Source organism: Lycium barbarum, chromosome 11 (genome assembly GCF_019175385.1).
Source record: "Lycium barbarum isolate Lr01 chromosome 11, ASM1917538v2, whole genome shotgun sequence".
NCBI classification, from domain to species: Eukaryota; Viridiplantae; Streptophyta; class Magnoliopsida; order Solanales; family Solanaceae; genus Lycium; species Lycium barbarum.
This window is the reverse complement of record NC_083347.1, coordinates 31,703,824-31,717,248: the sequence shown is the minus strand read 5'-3', so window position 1 is coordinate 31,717,248 and position 13,425 is coordinate 31,703,824. Positions and strand designations below refer to the sequence as shown.

At 33.3% G+C, this 13,425-nt stretch overlaps 1 protein-coding gene and 1 long non-coding RNA gene across 2 annotated transcripts; one reads left to right on the top strand and one right to left on the bottom strand.

Annotated features, from left to right (window-relative positions):
- Nucleotides 1-3,981: 3,981 nt before the first annotated feature.
- On the top strand, nt 3,982-5,267 carry LOC132620444 (uncharacterized). Its single transcript, XR_009574912.1, has 2 exons — nt 3,982-4,586; nt 4,713-5,267. It is a non-coding gene; the product is annotated as an uncharacterized LOC132620444 (long non-coding RNA).
- A 457-nt stretch (nt 5,268-5,724) lies between these two features.
- Nucleotides 5,725-8,877, bottom strand: LOC132618665 (uncharacterized). The gene is made up of 4 exons (XM_060333689.1): nt 8,740-8,877; nt 7,342-8,216; nt 6,150-7,253; nt 5,725-6,061 (listed from the first exon to the last, which is right to left on the bottom strand). The coding sequence occupies exons 2-3, from the start codon at nt 7,968-7,970 to the stop codon at nt 7,226-7,228; spliced, it is 657 nt and encodes a 218-aa protein (XP_060189672.1). The 5' UTR covers nt 7,971-8,216; nt 8,740-8,877; the 3' UTR covers nt 5,725-6,061; nt 6,150-7,225.
- Nucleotides 8,878-13,425: the final 4,548 nt, after the last annotated feature.

The following is a 13,425-nucleotide window of genomic DNA, read 5'->3' as shown; positions in this document are numbered from 1 at the left end:
GCACCAATTAAAAAAGGATGAAAATATTTCTCTTGGTAACATAAATTAGCAAAGGATCACACTTTAATTTCAAAGCGATAATCGCAGTTAATCTACAAATCTTCGTTTCATGAATTTGTCTGCAGTCCCCTTGTAAGATTCATGGATCAGAGATGGTCTACTCTTTGCAAAGGGGCAAAGGAAGGTTTAGAGAAGTATCAGTCGATATATATCTATATAGTGTTTTGAATGGGATGATAGGTCTAGAAAATGATCCAAGAAAGCAACAGTTGCTAGCCTATGAAACATAATACTCAGTAACTCAGCTTATAAATGAGTAATAGAAAATAAAGTTTAGCGGACACATAGATTAGTTGTAAATATTGTTATCCAGTCGGTGTAACCATTCATTCTGTTGGAAAGATAATATGTCAGATTGTTCATGTAGTTTACAAGTTTACCAAAACCTTTTGGCAGTAGATAAAAAGCAAAACTAAGTTTTGTGAAACACTTTAAGAGTGAAATAATGCATGATTAGCAAGGAATTCTATGCTTATGAATCGAGCTCCAGACAAAGAGTTGAATTAGGTTTTCCCCCTTCTTGTATCTGCTACCAAACTAGCAATGGAATAATGAGCTCAATTAAAGCAGTGTGTTCACCTTCTTTCACAAAAGAGCACTCTGTTATAGAAGAATCATTATGATGTTCTTCTAAATTTTCTTCTCTAGCACTTAAACCATTACTAATGCTCAAAAGAATCATTTTGTTCTTCTTCTAAATTTTCTTCTCTGTAGCACTTAAACCATTAAGAAGGCTCAAAAGAACGAATGTTCTATTTGTTAAGCTCAAAAGCTCTAAAATACAGAAAGCTGGCTTTAAAAGGTTCCCTTGTAATTCTTACCTATTTTGACTTCAAAATTATAACATAGTAGTTACTGTAGTGATACAAAGAAAATATAACAACTATAGAATACAAAATAGAGGATACATTTGCGGCTTAAACAATAATGGTCAAGCAATTGTTCATTTTTTCAGTTTGAGTGTGGGCATAATTAAATCCTTGCAGTGTCAAAGGGATTTAGCTCCATATGAACCATGTGTCACATTTCAAAACCGCAAAGCTATGCAAGTCTTTAACACATCAGAAAAAGAACTTGGCCGAAAAAAATGAAGGAAATTGAAGTTGGTAATATACATACTTGATTCCTGGCAGTGTCGTTATGTTCATCCCAAAATGTACTTGCCTTTGCGTTCTTGCATAAAGATGAAACGTCCAGCTTCTTGATTACTTTAGGCACAATCTTCAATTCTTCTGGAACTAATATGACCAGTTAAAAGGATTTCGAGCTGCTTTCCTTATACCAGATCATTAGGATCAGTTGATGTCTTTAAAAGGACACTGTAAAGATTATCTGTGTCATAAGCTGAAGGAACCGAAGATAACTTTCAATTTTTCAGTCGCTAACCTCTTCCTGAAGGGATCCATCTCCATTTTCATGCATCATAAAGAGTACAAAATTCATATTTAGACCATATATTACTCATTGTCATTTTATCATGAAATTTCATCCCGTCAATATATCAAATACATTATTATGATTATATACTGGAATTTCAAGTACTATATTTCGAAATAGGCTACACTACATGAATGATAAAGACCAAAATTTCCTACTGCAAGTAATTTAAAGTGGACATGCTAAAAGGTATGTCAAATTTTCGGCGCGCAAATACTATAGGAAAAGCAGAAGCATTCATCACATAATATGAAGTACTAGTAATAAGGTGTGCTCTTATGCATAGTATTGATCGTATACTATTATGCTTCCTTGATTCACGCAAATATCCTCCCATTTCATATCTGATCTCATATCTCATTCAAACAACTAACAAATTCAAAAAAATTTGAATTCAAAAAGTACATTCATATTTTTAACCAAAAAAAAAAAAAAAGGTTCAAAAACTAGTTCATCAAAAAACTTTGAAAAATAACAATATCAGACTAGTGAACAGAGCTCGTTTTAAACGACGAATATATATTTGAATTCATCTGTTGAAATATCGAATTCAAGTTGAGTTCATAATTGAGGTAACAACGTTTTCACTGCAACTTTTTTATTTTTTTCCCTGAAATTTTGAATATACGAAAACTCAGATTCATAGATTCAAAATATTATTGTTTCAGCTAAATTGAATATAACACATTGCTGTATTCGAAAACAACAGAATAATGACAAGCGTAATTGCGTTGATCCGACATTCTGTTTTTTGGAACGATCAAAACTGTTTTGTGAATTACAAAATTGATGCCGTTGTATTCACTGATAATTGCAATTACGATGAGTTAGTTTCTACGATTACAAGTCAATTAGGCGTGGATACTGTCAGAAAAACTATTTCAATAAAATATACTGTTGAAGGCGATTTTTAACCAATGAAAATACACAACGATATGGGAGTTCGTGTGTACATTGAGCTTAAGAGAGAAAACAGAGTTTTTGGAATGTATCCAATGTGCGTTAGTATTCATGATATTGATATTGAGGATGATGCCATTGGTAATCGCATTATTAGAGATGATGTGCTGCAACTTGGATATAGCGAGAATCAGGATGGTATGGATGTTTGTGATTTTACAGGAAAGGTTGTTGTTTTGTTTGAGAATGATAACAATTTGGTAATTTCGAACACGGAACAGAAATGAGTTTTTGTCGATCAAATTTACCAGGATAAGGAAACTTTGAAAATTGTGATGACGAAATACGCAATTCGTGAAAGATTCGATTTCAAAACAGAGAGATCGAATGCTATAAGGTATGATTTACTAAATGTATTCTGGTAACTATATTGCAGATGTATTTTTGTCATATTTGTACTATATTGAGATGATTTTTTAACTTGCTTAGCACACTAAAAAAAAAAAAAAAAAGGGCAGCCCGGTGCACTAAGCTCCCGCTATGCGCGGGGTCCGGGGAAGGGCCGGACCACAAGGGTCTATTGTACGCAGTCTTACCTTGCATTTCTGCAAGAGGCTGTTTCCACGGTTCGAACCCGTGACCTCCTGGTCACATGGCAGCAACTTAGCACACTGTTTATTAAAAAAATGTTTCATGCACTATATTTCTTATATATTTTTTGTATATTTTGACTGTATTTAATTGATTCAATATGTACTATTTGCATTGTATTATGTAGCTATACTCTGGTATGTTGGTCGCCGGAATGTAAATGAAAGTTCAGAGCGTCGAGAATTGGGGATTCTGAAATGTTCAGGGTTAGATCTTTCGATGACGAACATACATGTCCGTTGACGAACAAGTTGGTTTATTGGAGAAGCAGTTGTCAAGGTTAAAAATAACTAACCATAAAAGGAAGGTCACCCCTGGGGATATAATAGACGATGTCAAAAATGAATTCGGCGTAGATGTTTCTTATATGATGGCATGGAGTGCTAGAGAGAAGGCTATAAAAGATTTGAGAGGTGATCCAGCTGATTCATACAAGAAGTTGCCGGCATATATATACATCCTTGGTAAAATGTATCCTGGATCGCTTGTTAAAATGCATAAATCACCAGAAAATGAGTTTATGTATTTGTTTGTAGCACTCAAAGCATTCATAAAAGGGTTCGAGTGTTGTAGATCAATAGTTGCAGTGGATGGTGCACACCTTAAATCAACGTATAATGGTGCATTTGTGTCGGCAAGTACTTTGGATGGAGCAGGTATGTGTAATTCTATTCTATGAATGTTTTTTTTTATAAATACAACAATATGCTATTGATTTGCAAATAAAGCTACTAAAAACATACTCTGGATATATTGCTGGTGTTAATTTGTGAATAATATATGTTGAAATACACTGTAAATATGTGGTGGATATATTATAAATATATACTGTTGTTTTATAAATAATGTTGCTAAAAACGCAGTGTGAGATCAAATTCAGTTAAAATATATGTTGAATATATTATAAATATAGACTGATTTTTGTAGGTTATATCCTACCACTAGCGTATGGTGTGATAGATTTTGAGAATAATAAGTCCTGGACGTGGTTTTTTGAACTGTTCAAGCAAGCTTATGGTGTTAGGCAAAATATGTGTGTCGTGTCCGACAGACATGAAAGCATAATACACGCAGTTTCTAAGGTGTATCCTACTGTTCCTCATTTGGCTTGTATATGGCATTTGTGGGAAAATGTGACAAAGCAATACACATCGAACAGTGAGGTGTTGAGTCCTATTTTTTATTCAATGACGAAGGCATACACCCAGGATGAGTTCGATAAATTGATGGAGAAGATTGGGAATGTTGATATTCGGGTAAAACGATACCTAGAAGATGCTGGAAGGGATAAATGGTCTAGGCTTTATTCACCTATTAACAGAGGATGGACAATGACTTCGAATATAGCCGAATGTATTAATGGAAAACTGGTTGCTGCAAGAGAGTTACATATTTTTTATTTCCTTGAAGAAGTGAGGAAGATGTTTGGTAGATGGAATTGAACAAATAGAAAAAATGGTACCTACACATTCACAACACTGATGAGGCGATATCAAGAGATGTTGTCGATCAACGAGTACAAATCAATACGAATGAGGGTATGTTTGTTTTACAACACAAAATTTTAATCTATATTTTACTATATCTAATCTATATTTATCTATATTCCCGAAATGGTAAAATTGCTCGGGTTAATGCTTGTTTATTGTTTAAATGGTTCTCAGGTTAAAGCGTCAACTGAATATGTTTACACAGTGAATGATGGACCGAGGCGTTTCATAATCGATTTGAAAAAGAAAACTTGCAACTGTAGGATGTTCCAACTGGAAGAGATACCGCGTTCTCATGCATAAGCAGTATTGAAAAATAAAAATTTGACTGCTGATGCATATTGTTCGGAATTATTCAAGCCAGAAAAAGTTGTGAACACATATGATGTGCCGGTTGATCCTCTTCCCGATGAGACCGAGTGGAATGTTCCTAAAAGCATATCAGATGAAGTTGTTATACCACCGATCTATAAGAGACCCCTGGGAGGCCAAAAAAGAAGAGGGATAAGCCATTACAGGAGTTGGTGATTGGTAAACGCAGGAATGCTTGCGGTAAATGTGGACGTCTTGGTCATAACAGGCGTTCGTGTGATAATCTGCTGCTCAATAAGAAGAATAAATAAGTCCATTTTGATTTTATTTGTTAAGGCAATTCTACTTTCATTTTCTGTTAAAAATAAAAAATGAATTCATCTTGAATTCATATTATTCTAGTATGGTTGTATTTCACATGGTTGAACATCCGATGTTTTTCGATGTTATGTTATATTGGTGGTTTAATAAGATTTGAAAAGTCTACTCTGTATAAACTGATTTGACCTTTTGTTTTGGATTTATGTTTTAATAGTTGTATTTCGTATATATTTTGACTCTATTTTAGTTGCATTTTGACTGATTTGTTAGATACTACTTATTCTGGTTTACTGTTAACTATGTTTCATATATATTTTACATATATTTGGAGTGTATTTAGATGAAATTTTAACTTCTGTAACACAATGTACATTAAAAGTGGACTTATGGAATATATCTAAGTTATATTTGTTGTATATTTCGACTGTATTTAAATGGTTAAATATACTACTTTGTTTAAGGAATACATTTTACAGAAAATGAAAATGGAATTTATACATTGAAAAAATAACATTCTTGAATGAAACAACCATATAAAAACCATAAGGTGGTGTTCAACATTAATGATCCTAAAAATATTACTGCAGATGAAACGATATGTCCAAAATGAAAAAAACAGCAACAAAAGTCGCAACCAACTATGCTAATGTTCAACATGAAAATCAAAAACACAAAAGAGTTGGTGGCCTAATCAAGATCTACTTTATCAACTGCATTGTAAACAACTGCCGGTCTAATTGGTCTTGGAGGCAGCTCATTATCACTTGATGCATTGTTGTTTGACTTATCCCATGCATAGTCGCATAAAAGGGCACAATATCTCATATGGAGTAACTTTGCATCGAATTCAGTTGGGATGACTTCACTTGAGCTCAAGTATTCAGCAAAGGCTGGAAAAAATGATCAAAAAATTTACTGATCAAAACCCAAGAAAAAATAGATGTATTTATTGTGTTTTTTGTTGGAAGAAATTCTTACATGCTAGCGGGAGCTTGTTGCGGAAGATTGTCTACATTCACAATGTCAAAGTTGTCGGTCTGTTCTCTGTTTCTGTAAGAAGGATGTGTGTCAAAATCTATATCCGCCTTCTTCTCATAGAAATCAGTCATTTGTAGACTGTGTGTCACAAGAGTAGCCAACATTTTCATATCGGCTCTAACGACAACATCATGCCCTGCAGCTCGGTATGGATTGTATACGTACAAGCACCTGTTTGTAAAAAGAAAAAATACGATAACAACAAACATATAAATTTTGTACAAAAATGAATGATTTTTTCAAAGGATGAGAGCACACCTGTCAGTGAATGATATCACAACCAAAATCCAGTGATTTTCCTCTTTTACATTGACAGGAATTAGTACGTTGTCAACAGTATACCATGGTACATTAGCCAACAGCCTATGCCCATTAATGTACTCACACAGTTCATCTTCCTTAATGGCGACAATTCTAGACGAATCTGGGTTTTCCCAAGATGTGTAAATTTCAGCAACTAAAGTGTGAAAAATACAGCTGACAGTGGTAAATCTATAATTATTGTTATTGTCATACTTCCCCTTCTTGCGTAGGTAGTAGAAAATAACATCAATATGCTGTAAAAACATCAATTCAATGACTATAATCAGTACTATCTTCAATAAAAATATTGTTGTATATATATTAAATATAGTGAAATATACTGTTAAATATAGCAAAAATACAATTCTGTACTTAATCAGTACTATACTCAACTAATAAATTAATGTCTCTATATTAAATATAGTGCAAATATAATGATGAATATATTTAAAATACAATCCAGTAATAATGTAAGTACAGAATTGTGATCTATATACATGTCAAATATAGTAAAAATATACTCTAGATACATCACACTATAATGCTATTATAAAACATAAAAAACTTAGATAACAAGCAGAAAGACATCAAACCTCATCAGTCCAAATTTACCCATCCATAGATAACAAGTAGAACCAGTTTTTGTCGGATATGGCTATAACACCTAAATGTAACCGAAGTTCGGCATCAGCAGGATCGAGTCCTTCCTTGTTCTATCTATAATGATTTTTCTTGGGTTTCCTGTATATCAAAATGGAAAGAACATACGTTAAGTTTATTAAGAATTGATTTTTGGAAAACTAAAAAAATAAGTTGTGAAAATAATTACTTTTTGTCATGCGATTTCAACAGATCCTTCTCAAGCCACTTTTGATATTCTTGAAGAAACGAAGTATCTAACGGGGCATTGATAGGGTTCTCAACAAATGGGTGTTTTTTCTGATAAATACAAGGACTGATATTTTTGGCAGAAGAACTCGCTGAGCTGAAATTGGGACAGTAAGGGGACAGGTTATATTTGCTTGGTTTCCTTTCTCGGGCAGCCCCTAGATGGACAATGATTTGTGTTTCAGGGTTTGAAAGTTGTGCAGTCTCATCACTTGAGCTTTGACCCGCATTTGGTTGTACAGGAACTTGTTGTCCAGTTTCATCACTTGAACTGTGGCCAACGATCGATTGTACTCCGACTTGTTGTTCAGTTTCATTTGTTGAACTTTGTCCAGTTGTTGGTTGTATTCCAAGTTGGGTTGGTATCTGAGAATCACGAATCATCCACTGAGAGATCATTACCCGTTTATCGTCCGAATTCTGAGGGGTCCTTAAACTTGACAAATCAGCTTGATCATCGCGTGGTACTGGAGGAGCACCGAGAGGAATAACAGATGCTAAAGGACAGTTGACTAGCAATTCCGCTATCATTTCCTCTAATGCAGTAAATTTAGCATTAGCATTCTCCATATCACCAGATTGCTAAGATTGCTGAAATAAAAAACAAACAAAAAATGACTAGTGTTTGTCAATTATTGCTTATCAAAACGATATGTGATTGGCACTTAAAAGCCAAATTTCAGTACTTATATCAAAATTCAAAGGGATTGGTGTTATGGTCACTCCATCTGTTTGTGCATCACTTTTAACTCCCGTTTCTTTATCCACATCAACAACAGAAACCGGATCATTAATTGGCAACCCAGCTGCCTCAACCTAAAACAATAAAAACATGGTTCAAATAAATTTACAGGCATCAGTAAAACAAATACACATATACACATATATAAAATTGCTATAAAAGTTAAAAGTTTCATCTAAATATAGTCAAAATATATGAAAAAAATATCTGAAATATAGTCAACAGAGACCAGAATAAGTACTATTGAACATAATAATCAAAATACAATTAAAATATAGCCAATATATATATATATATATATATATATATATATATATATATATATATATATATATATATATATATATATATATATATATATATGAAAAACAACTATTAAAATATCAATCCAAAACAAATATAACACTACTATTATATATAAACACAATTATAACAAATATAGCACAAATAGATACAGCAAATGAGACACACTAAAAAATGACTAGGTGAAAATATATATGTAAATACACTATAGGTAATACTAAACACAAATAATTGCAAGATTTGTACTTTGAAAATATACTGCAACTATAGCAAAGTGAAAGAAAAAATGAGTACCACTGGATGACTCCTTTGCGCGAAGTTGCACCACCACCTTGATTCTCTTCGGTTGAAACCTTTACTGCACCGCCACTTTGATTGCCTCGAGAAATCCCACCATCAGTATGTAAGTCAGCTTGCAACATTGTGTCTTCGACCTTTACAATTTTCCAAAAAAAAATATAAAGTCTTCTAATACATATATCAAAATAACTTAATAAGTTAATAATTTCCATTTTTACCATATTGTCATCGACTACGTCGTTGAAAGTTGGAGTCCCTTTATCAAAACGATGACGTTGGCTTTTCTCATATGAGTGTTGTATGCCAACATCATGTTGATGTGACGGGGCTTTACTATCAGCGACCTTCAAAAAAAATATCTTATTAATAAAAAAGGAAACCGGCTTGTTAATGCCTATAATGTATTTATTAAACATAACTTTTAGTTTTGAATTTTACCTTATCTGGTGTTTGATTTCCCTTTAATGCATCTAATAACTTTTTGAAGTTGTTATCCATGTACTCAAACACCTACAGTTTTGAAACACAAAAATAGAATTAGAATTGCTAATTACTTGACACAAGCAATATGAAGTAACAAAAGCATATTGAAAACAAAACGCCTACTTCTTTCTTGAAAATCTAAATCTCTTCCCTTATCAGTTTAAACTCATTTGTTCCGGGTCCTGTAGGTGTATCTGGTTTCCTTGTCCCTTTTATCCGATATTCCTTCCGTGATGGTTGTTTCCTAGAAGGAGAAACAGAAACGGGAATCTGTGTCCGTTTCTTGCATCGCGGGGAATCAGAATTGACATTCCTTTCTTGTTGTTTGCCACTGGACAGATGCAGTGTTGTGGTACTAAAATCATCGTAATCATTGTCCGCCAAATCAGTACCATGTACACCATCAACTCCATGTTTGATGTCTGGTATATCATGTGCAACAAGAGGCAAATTAAGAGTCTCCAACTCATCGGGTGTTGGCACAACTTCCTCAAATCTACAAGACTGTGAACAACAAAATATAGAAACTACATTACCATATATATCTACATTGGGAGCATGCTAATAGGAGGAAAATATAGTCAAAATATATTGATCACAAATGCATTACTTAATAAATATAGTCAAAATATAATCAAAATATACTATGAAAAACAAACATATGAAAACAGTTAAATAGTAAAGGACTCAAACAAATATAACTGTTCAGTTTGTTAAAAATCTGGTTTATCGAATTTTTGTCGTCTCTGAAATGCCATCCATCAATTTCTTGAATTCTAGTTTTTCTTCCGTAGTCCGCCAGTTCAAAATTCTAGGAACTAAATTCCCCATCTTAACTGCAATGGTGGATGGGACTTTTGAGCAACATTCATACAACTAGACTTACATAGCAAGTGGCAACCCATGAATCCTATAATCTCTTAAAATCAACATATTTCTGCCCGATGCTTACAACCAACTCTCTAAACGACTCTTTACCCCAAGGATACTCATTATACCTCCCGTCCTCTACAATATCAAAATGGATCCTTGGTATGTTTGTTGAGTTTGGCTCACCACAATGTACCCGCGTATTTATGAAATACAATATTGTCATCTTGACTGCGTCCTCCCCTTTATCATCCCAAACTGTCTTGTTGAAACACTCAATAAACTCGTGTCTTTTAACTGGCAGTTGGTTCTCATTATTTCTACCAAAATATTCAACCATAAGCCTATTCGGTTGTGAGTTATCATATACAAAATCGTTTTCATCAGAGACACAATCTAACCAGTGATCAGTGCAAATTCTCTGAGGCTGAACCGCAAAACTTTACCATTTATTTCAATTGTAAAGCACCTATATGTGCTGCCCCTAAGTTCTTTGACCATAAAGCACCGAAAATAAGTATTTATCAAAATAAGTGCTGCAAAGCACCGAAAATAAGTATTTACCATAAAGCACCGAAAATAAGCCCCTAAGTTCTTTGACCGTAAAGCACCTATATGTGCTGCATTCTGAGATATTTACCAAAATAAGTATTCCTGAACATATCCATCCGTGCGTTTGTTAGTTTGCCTCTAATATCTTGCATTACATCATCATTCGTGTATCTACACATAGATGGTGTCACAGCAGGGTGCTTGGTAACTGTTATACCCCATTTTAACCGGGTCAAAGTAGGAGTACAACATATTGGAGATTCCCATTTTGTTTTTATTTAAGGAGTCGCCACCTAATTAATTTAACGGTGAATTAGGACACCTAGATGTTAACTAAGGCAAAGTTAAAACTAAACCTCTATTAATAGTCTGCTTAACCAATATGATTCTAGGTAAGGGCTCTATATTATCCTAAAGGGAAGGGGTTAGGCATCCTTTAGAATCCGTTAACTTACGGTTATCCGACCAAACTTAGATTAATTAATTAAGATGGAAATTCATATAAAAGAGGACTTTGAATGCCATTTTAAATAAACTCGTAAATATTACTAAGGCTTTAAATCAAATGCTATTTAGAAATAAAACTTATAAAAGATAGTTTGCATAAAAGAGGATTTTAGATGCTATTTAAATAAAGCTTAAAATGTTGCTAAGACCTTATATGAAAATATAGTAAATGCTATTCAAGATAAGACTCGTAGGAAACATGATAATTTGCTCATAAACAATAGCTTTTGAGAGAAAGATTTAGCAATTTTAACTTTAGATTACGTTATATAAATGTAGCAATGTAGAAAAATCTGAGCTTATAAACAGGACTCAAAAGGGAAGTGAATTTTCTTTCTCCTTTTATCATTTCTTATTAATTATGCTTAGCTAAAAAATATGCATGATTGATTCAAACTTGAAGAATTATTTATAAAATAGACTAGAGTTTATATTTGCATATTAGTGACATTTCTTAGAAAAATAATATTCTGAAGTAGCAAAACATGATTTCTTTTACTCCAAGTATGTTATTGAAAATCAACTGTCTTAACAAAAATAAATATTATAGATACTTTAAATTGACTACCCATTATATCAAACTAACCCACTAATTCTACTAAGGTTCATCTAAGTTAAGAAAAGTAAAATAAGATAAGGTTAGTCATACAAAGCAAATAAAAAAATATACAACAGTAAAATAAGATAAAGGGGAAGAAAATTGAATGGATCTGGCCCATTTTCCAGGCCCAACTACTGCGGACTGTTCCTGCTATTGGGCTTCGGCCCAGTAACTTCCACTGTAGGGCTGCAGTCTGCTGATGCTGTATGGGCTTTGGCCCAATAATAATTTTTATATGCTGTTGCGGATGGACTGATGGAGAATGACTCAAGAGGATTTCGTTGGGCTTTTAGCCCAACACCGGATGTGGAAGAAGAACGAGTCCCTCGGACTCGTGTGCGATGTTCATGCATAAAAACGAAGGAGAAAGAATTAGTGCGTAATCAATAAGTAAGGCTAAACATATAATGCAAATTCAAGTGGGCACATCAATAGCAGGCAGAAGATTGCAACGGAAAAGGAAAAAGATCAATCTGGCACCTAACTACTATGTTCTATTATAACTTCTGCATTTGACAAAGATTTATGCTTTCATTTGGGGACATAATTACCGTAACATAGTACCAATAAAAACATATTGAAATCTGCACTAATACATAAATATTCAGACAGAGAAACTTCCTTAAGCAGATCTGGTTTTACCCAAAAAACAAGCTAATTATTTTATATCCACATTTTATCCATTTTTGAGGTTTCAAACAAACAATTGGGGGCTGCATTATGTGGAAGGAGGCAAATCAAAACAAAATTTTCACAGGCGAGTGATCTCTTTAAATAAATATAGAAAAGTACTAGCGCATTTCCCCTATCGATCTACTTTGTATAATAACAAAACAATGATGTTGAGCCATCTTCTATAAGATAACATCCTATCAAAAGACAAGCGAAATTTCTATTGTTACGACATCCGACATATACACGTTAACACAGTCAACTCCAACTTGGAAGAATCATACTGCAGACGTAAACCAAGAATACTAAATTCTATTCCATAAACCCACAATGAAAAATATCTAAATATCATCGGTTAGAGCATATTCATGTTTAAATTAAACTCTTCCATTAATCATTTGAACATTAAATAAGAAAGGGCATGGACTGGTTAGAAACAAAACTCCTATGCATATGGTTTCAAACAAGCAGGCGACCTCTTTCAAATTAAGATCCAAAAGCTGAATCGATTTCTGAGAATATTTCATTCGAATTTACCACTGAACAAACCAAACTTGACTCAAGCTCATCAATCATGTTAAGCTCTTCATCACGTTCAAATTTGACAACCAAGATAAAAAAATTATAATAACAAACAAGTTCACATGAACTAATGTATTGCTGATGCTTGGATAGAAAAGATTATATTTTTACATACTTGAATAGCAACCCGAATGAAACACAAGAACAGGTCTGATTTTTCTTCGAAAGTGTTTAACACTGATCTTAGGACCAAAGTAAAACTAAACAAATACTTATGGGCTTGAATAAACTAACTGAATTCAAATTCCAAACAAACAGAAAACAAAGCACTGAGAACTAAAATCAAATACCAAGCGTAATAAAGTCGTAGCAAAAAAATAAAAGGAAAGGATAGAGAATCACTCATATAATTCCAACATATGTAATTGTATAAACGGAACTAATTCAATAACTAAACCATCATACAAACTGAT

Coding starts and splice junctions, on each gene's coding strand:
- LOC132618665 (XM_060333689.1), bottom strand. CDS start 7,970: ATGGAGAATGCTAATGCTAAATTTACTGCATTAGAGGAAATGATAGCG. Junction 7,254..7,341: donor TTGAAATCGCATGACAAAAA/GTAATTATTTTC, acceptor TTTGATATACAG/GAAACCCAAGAAAAATCATT.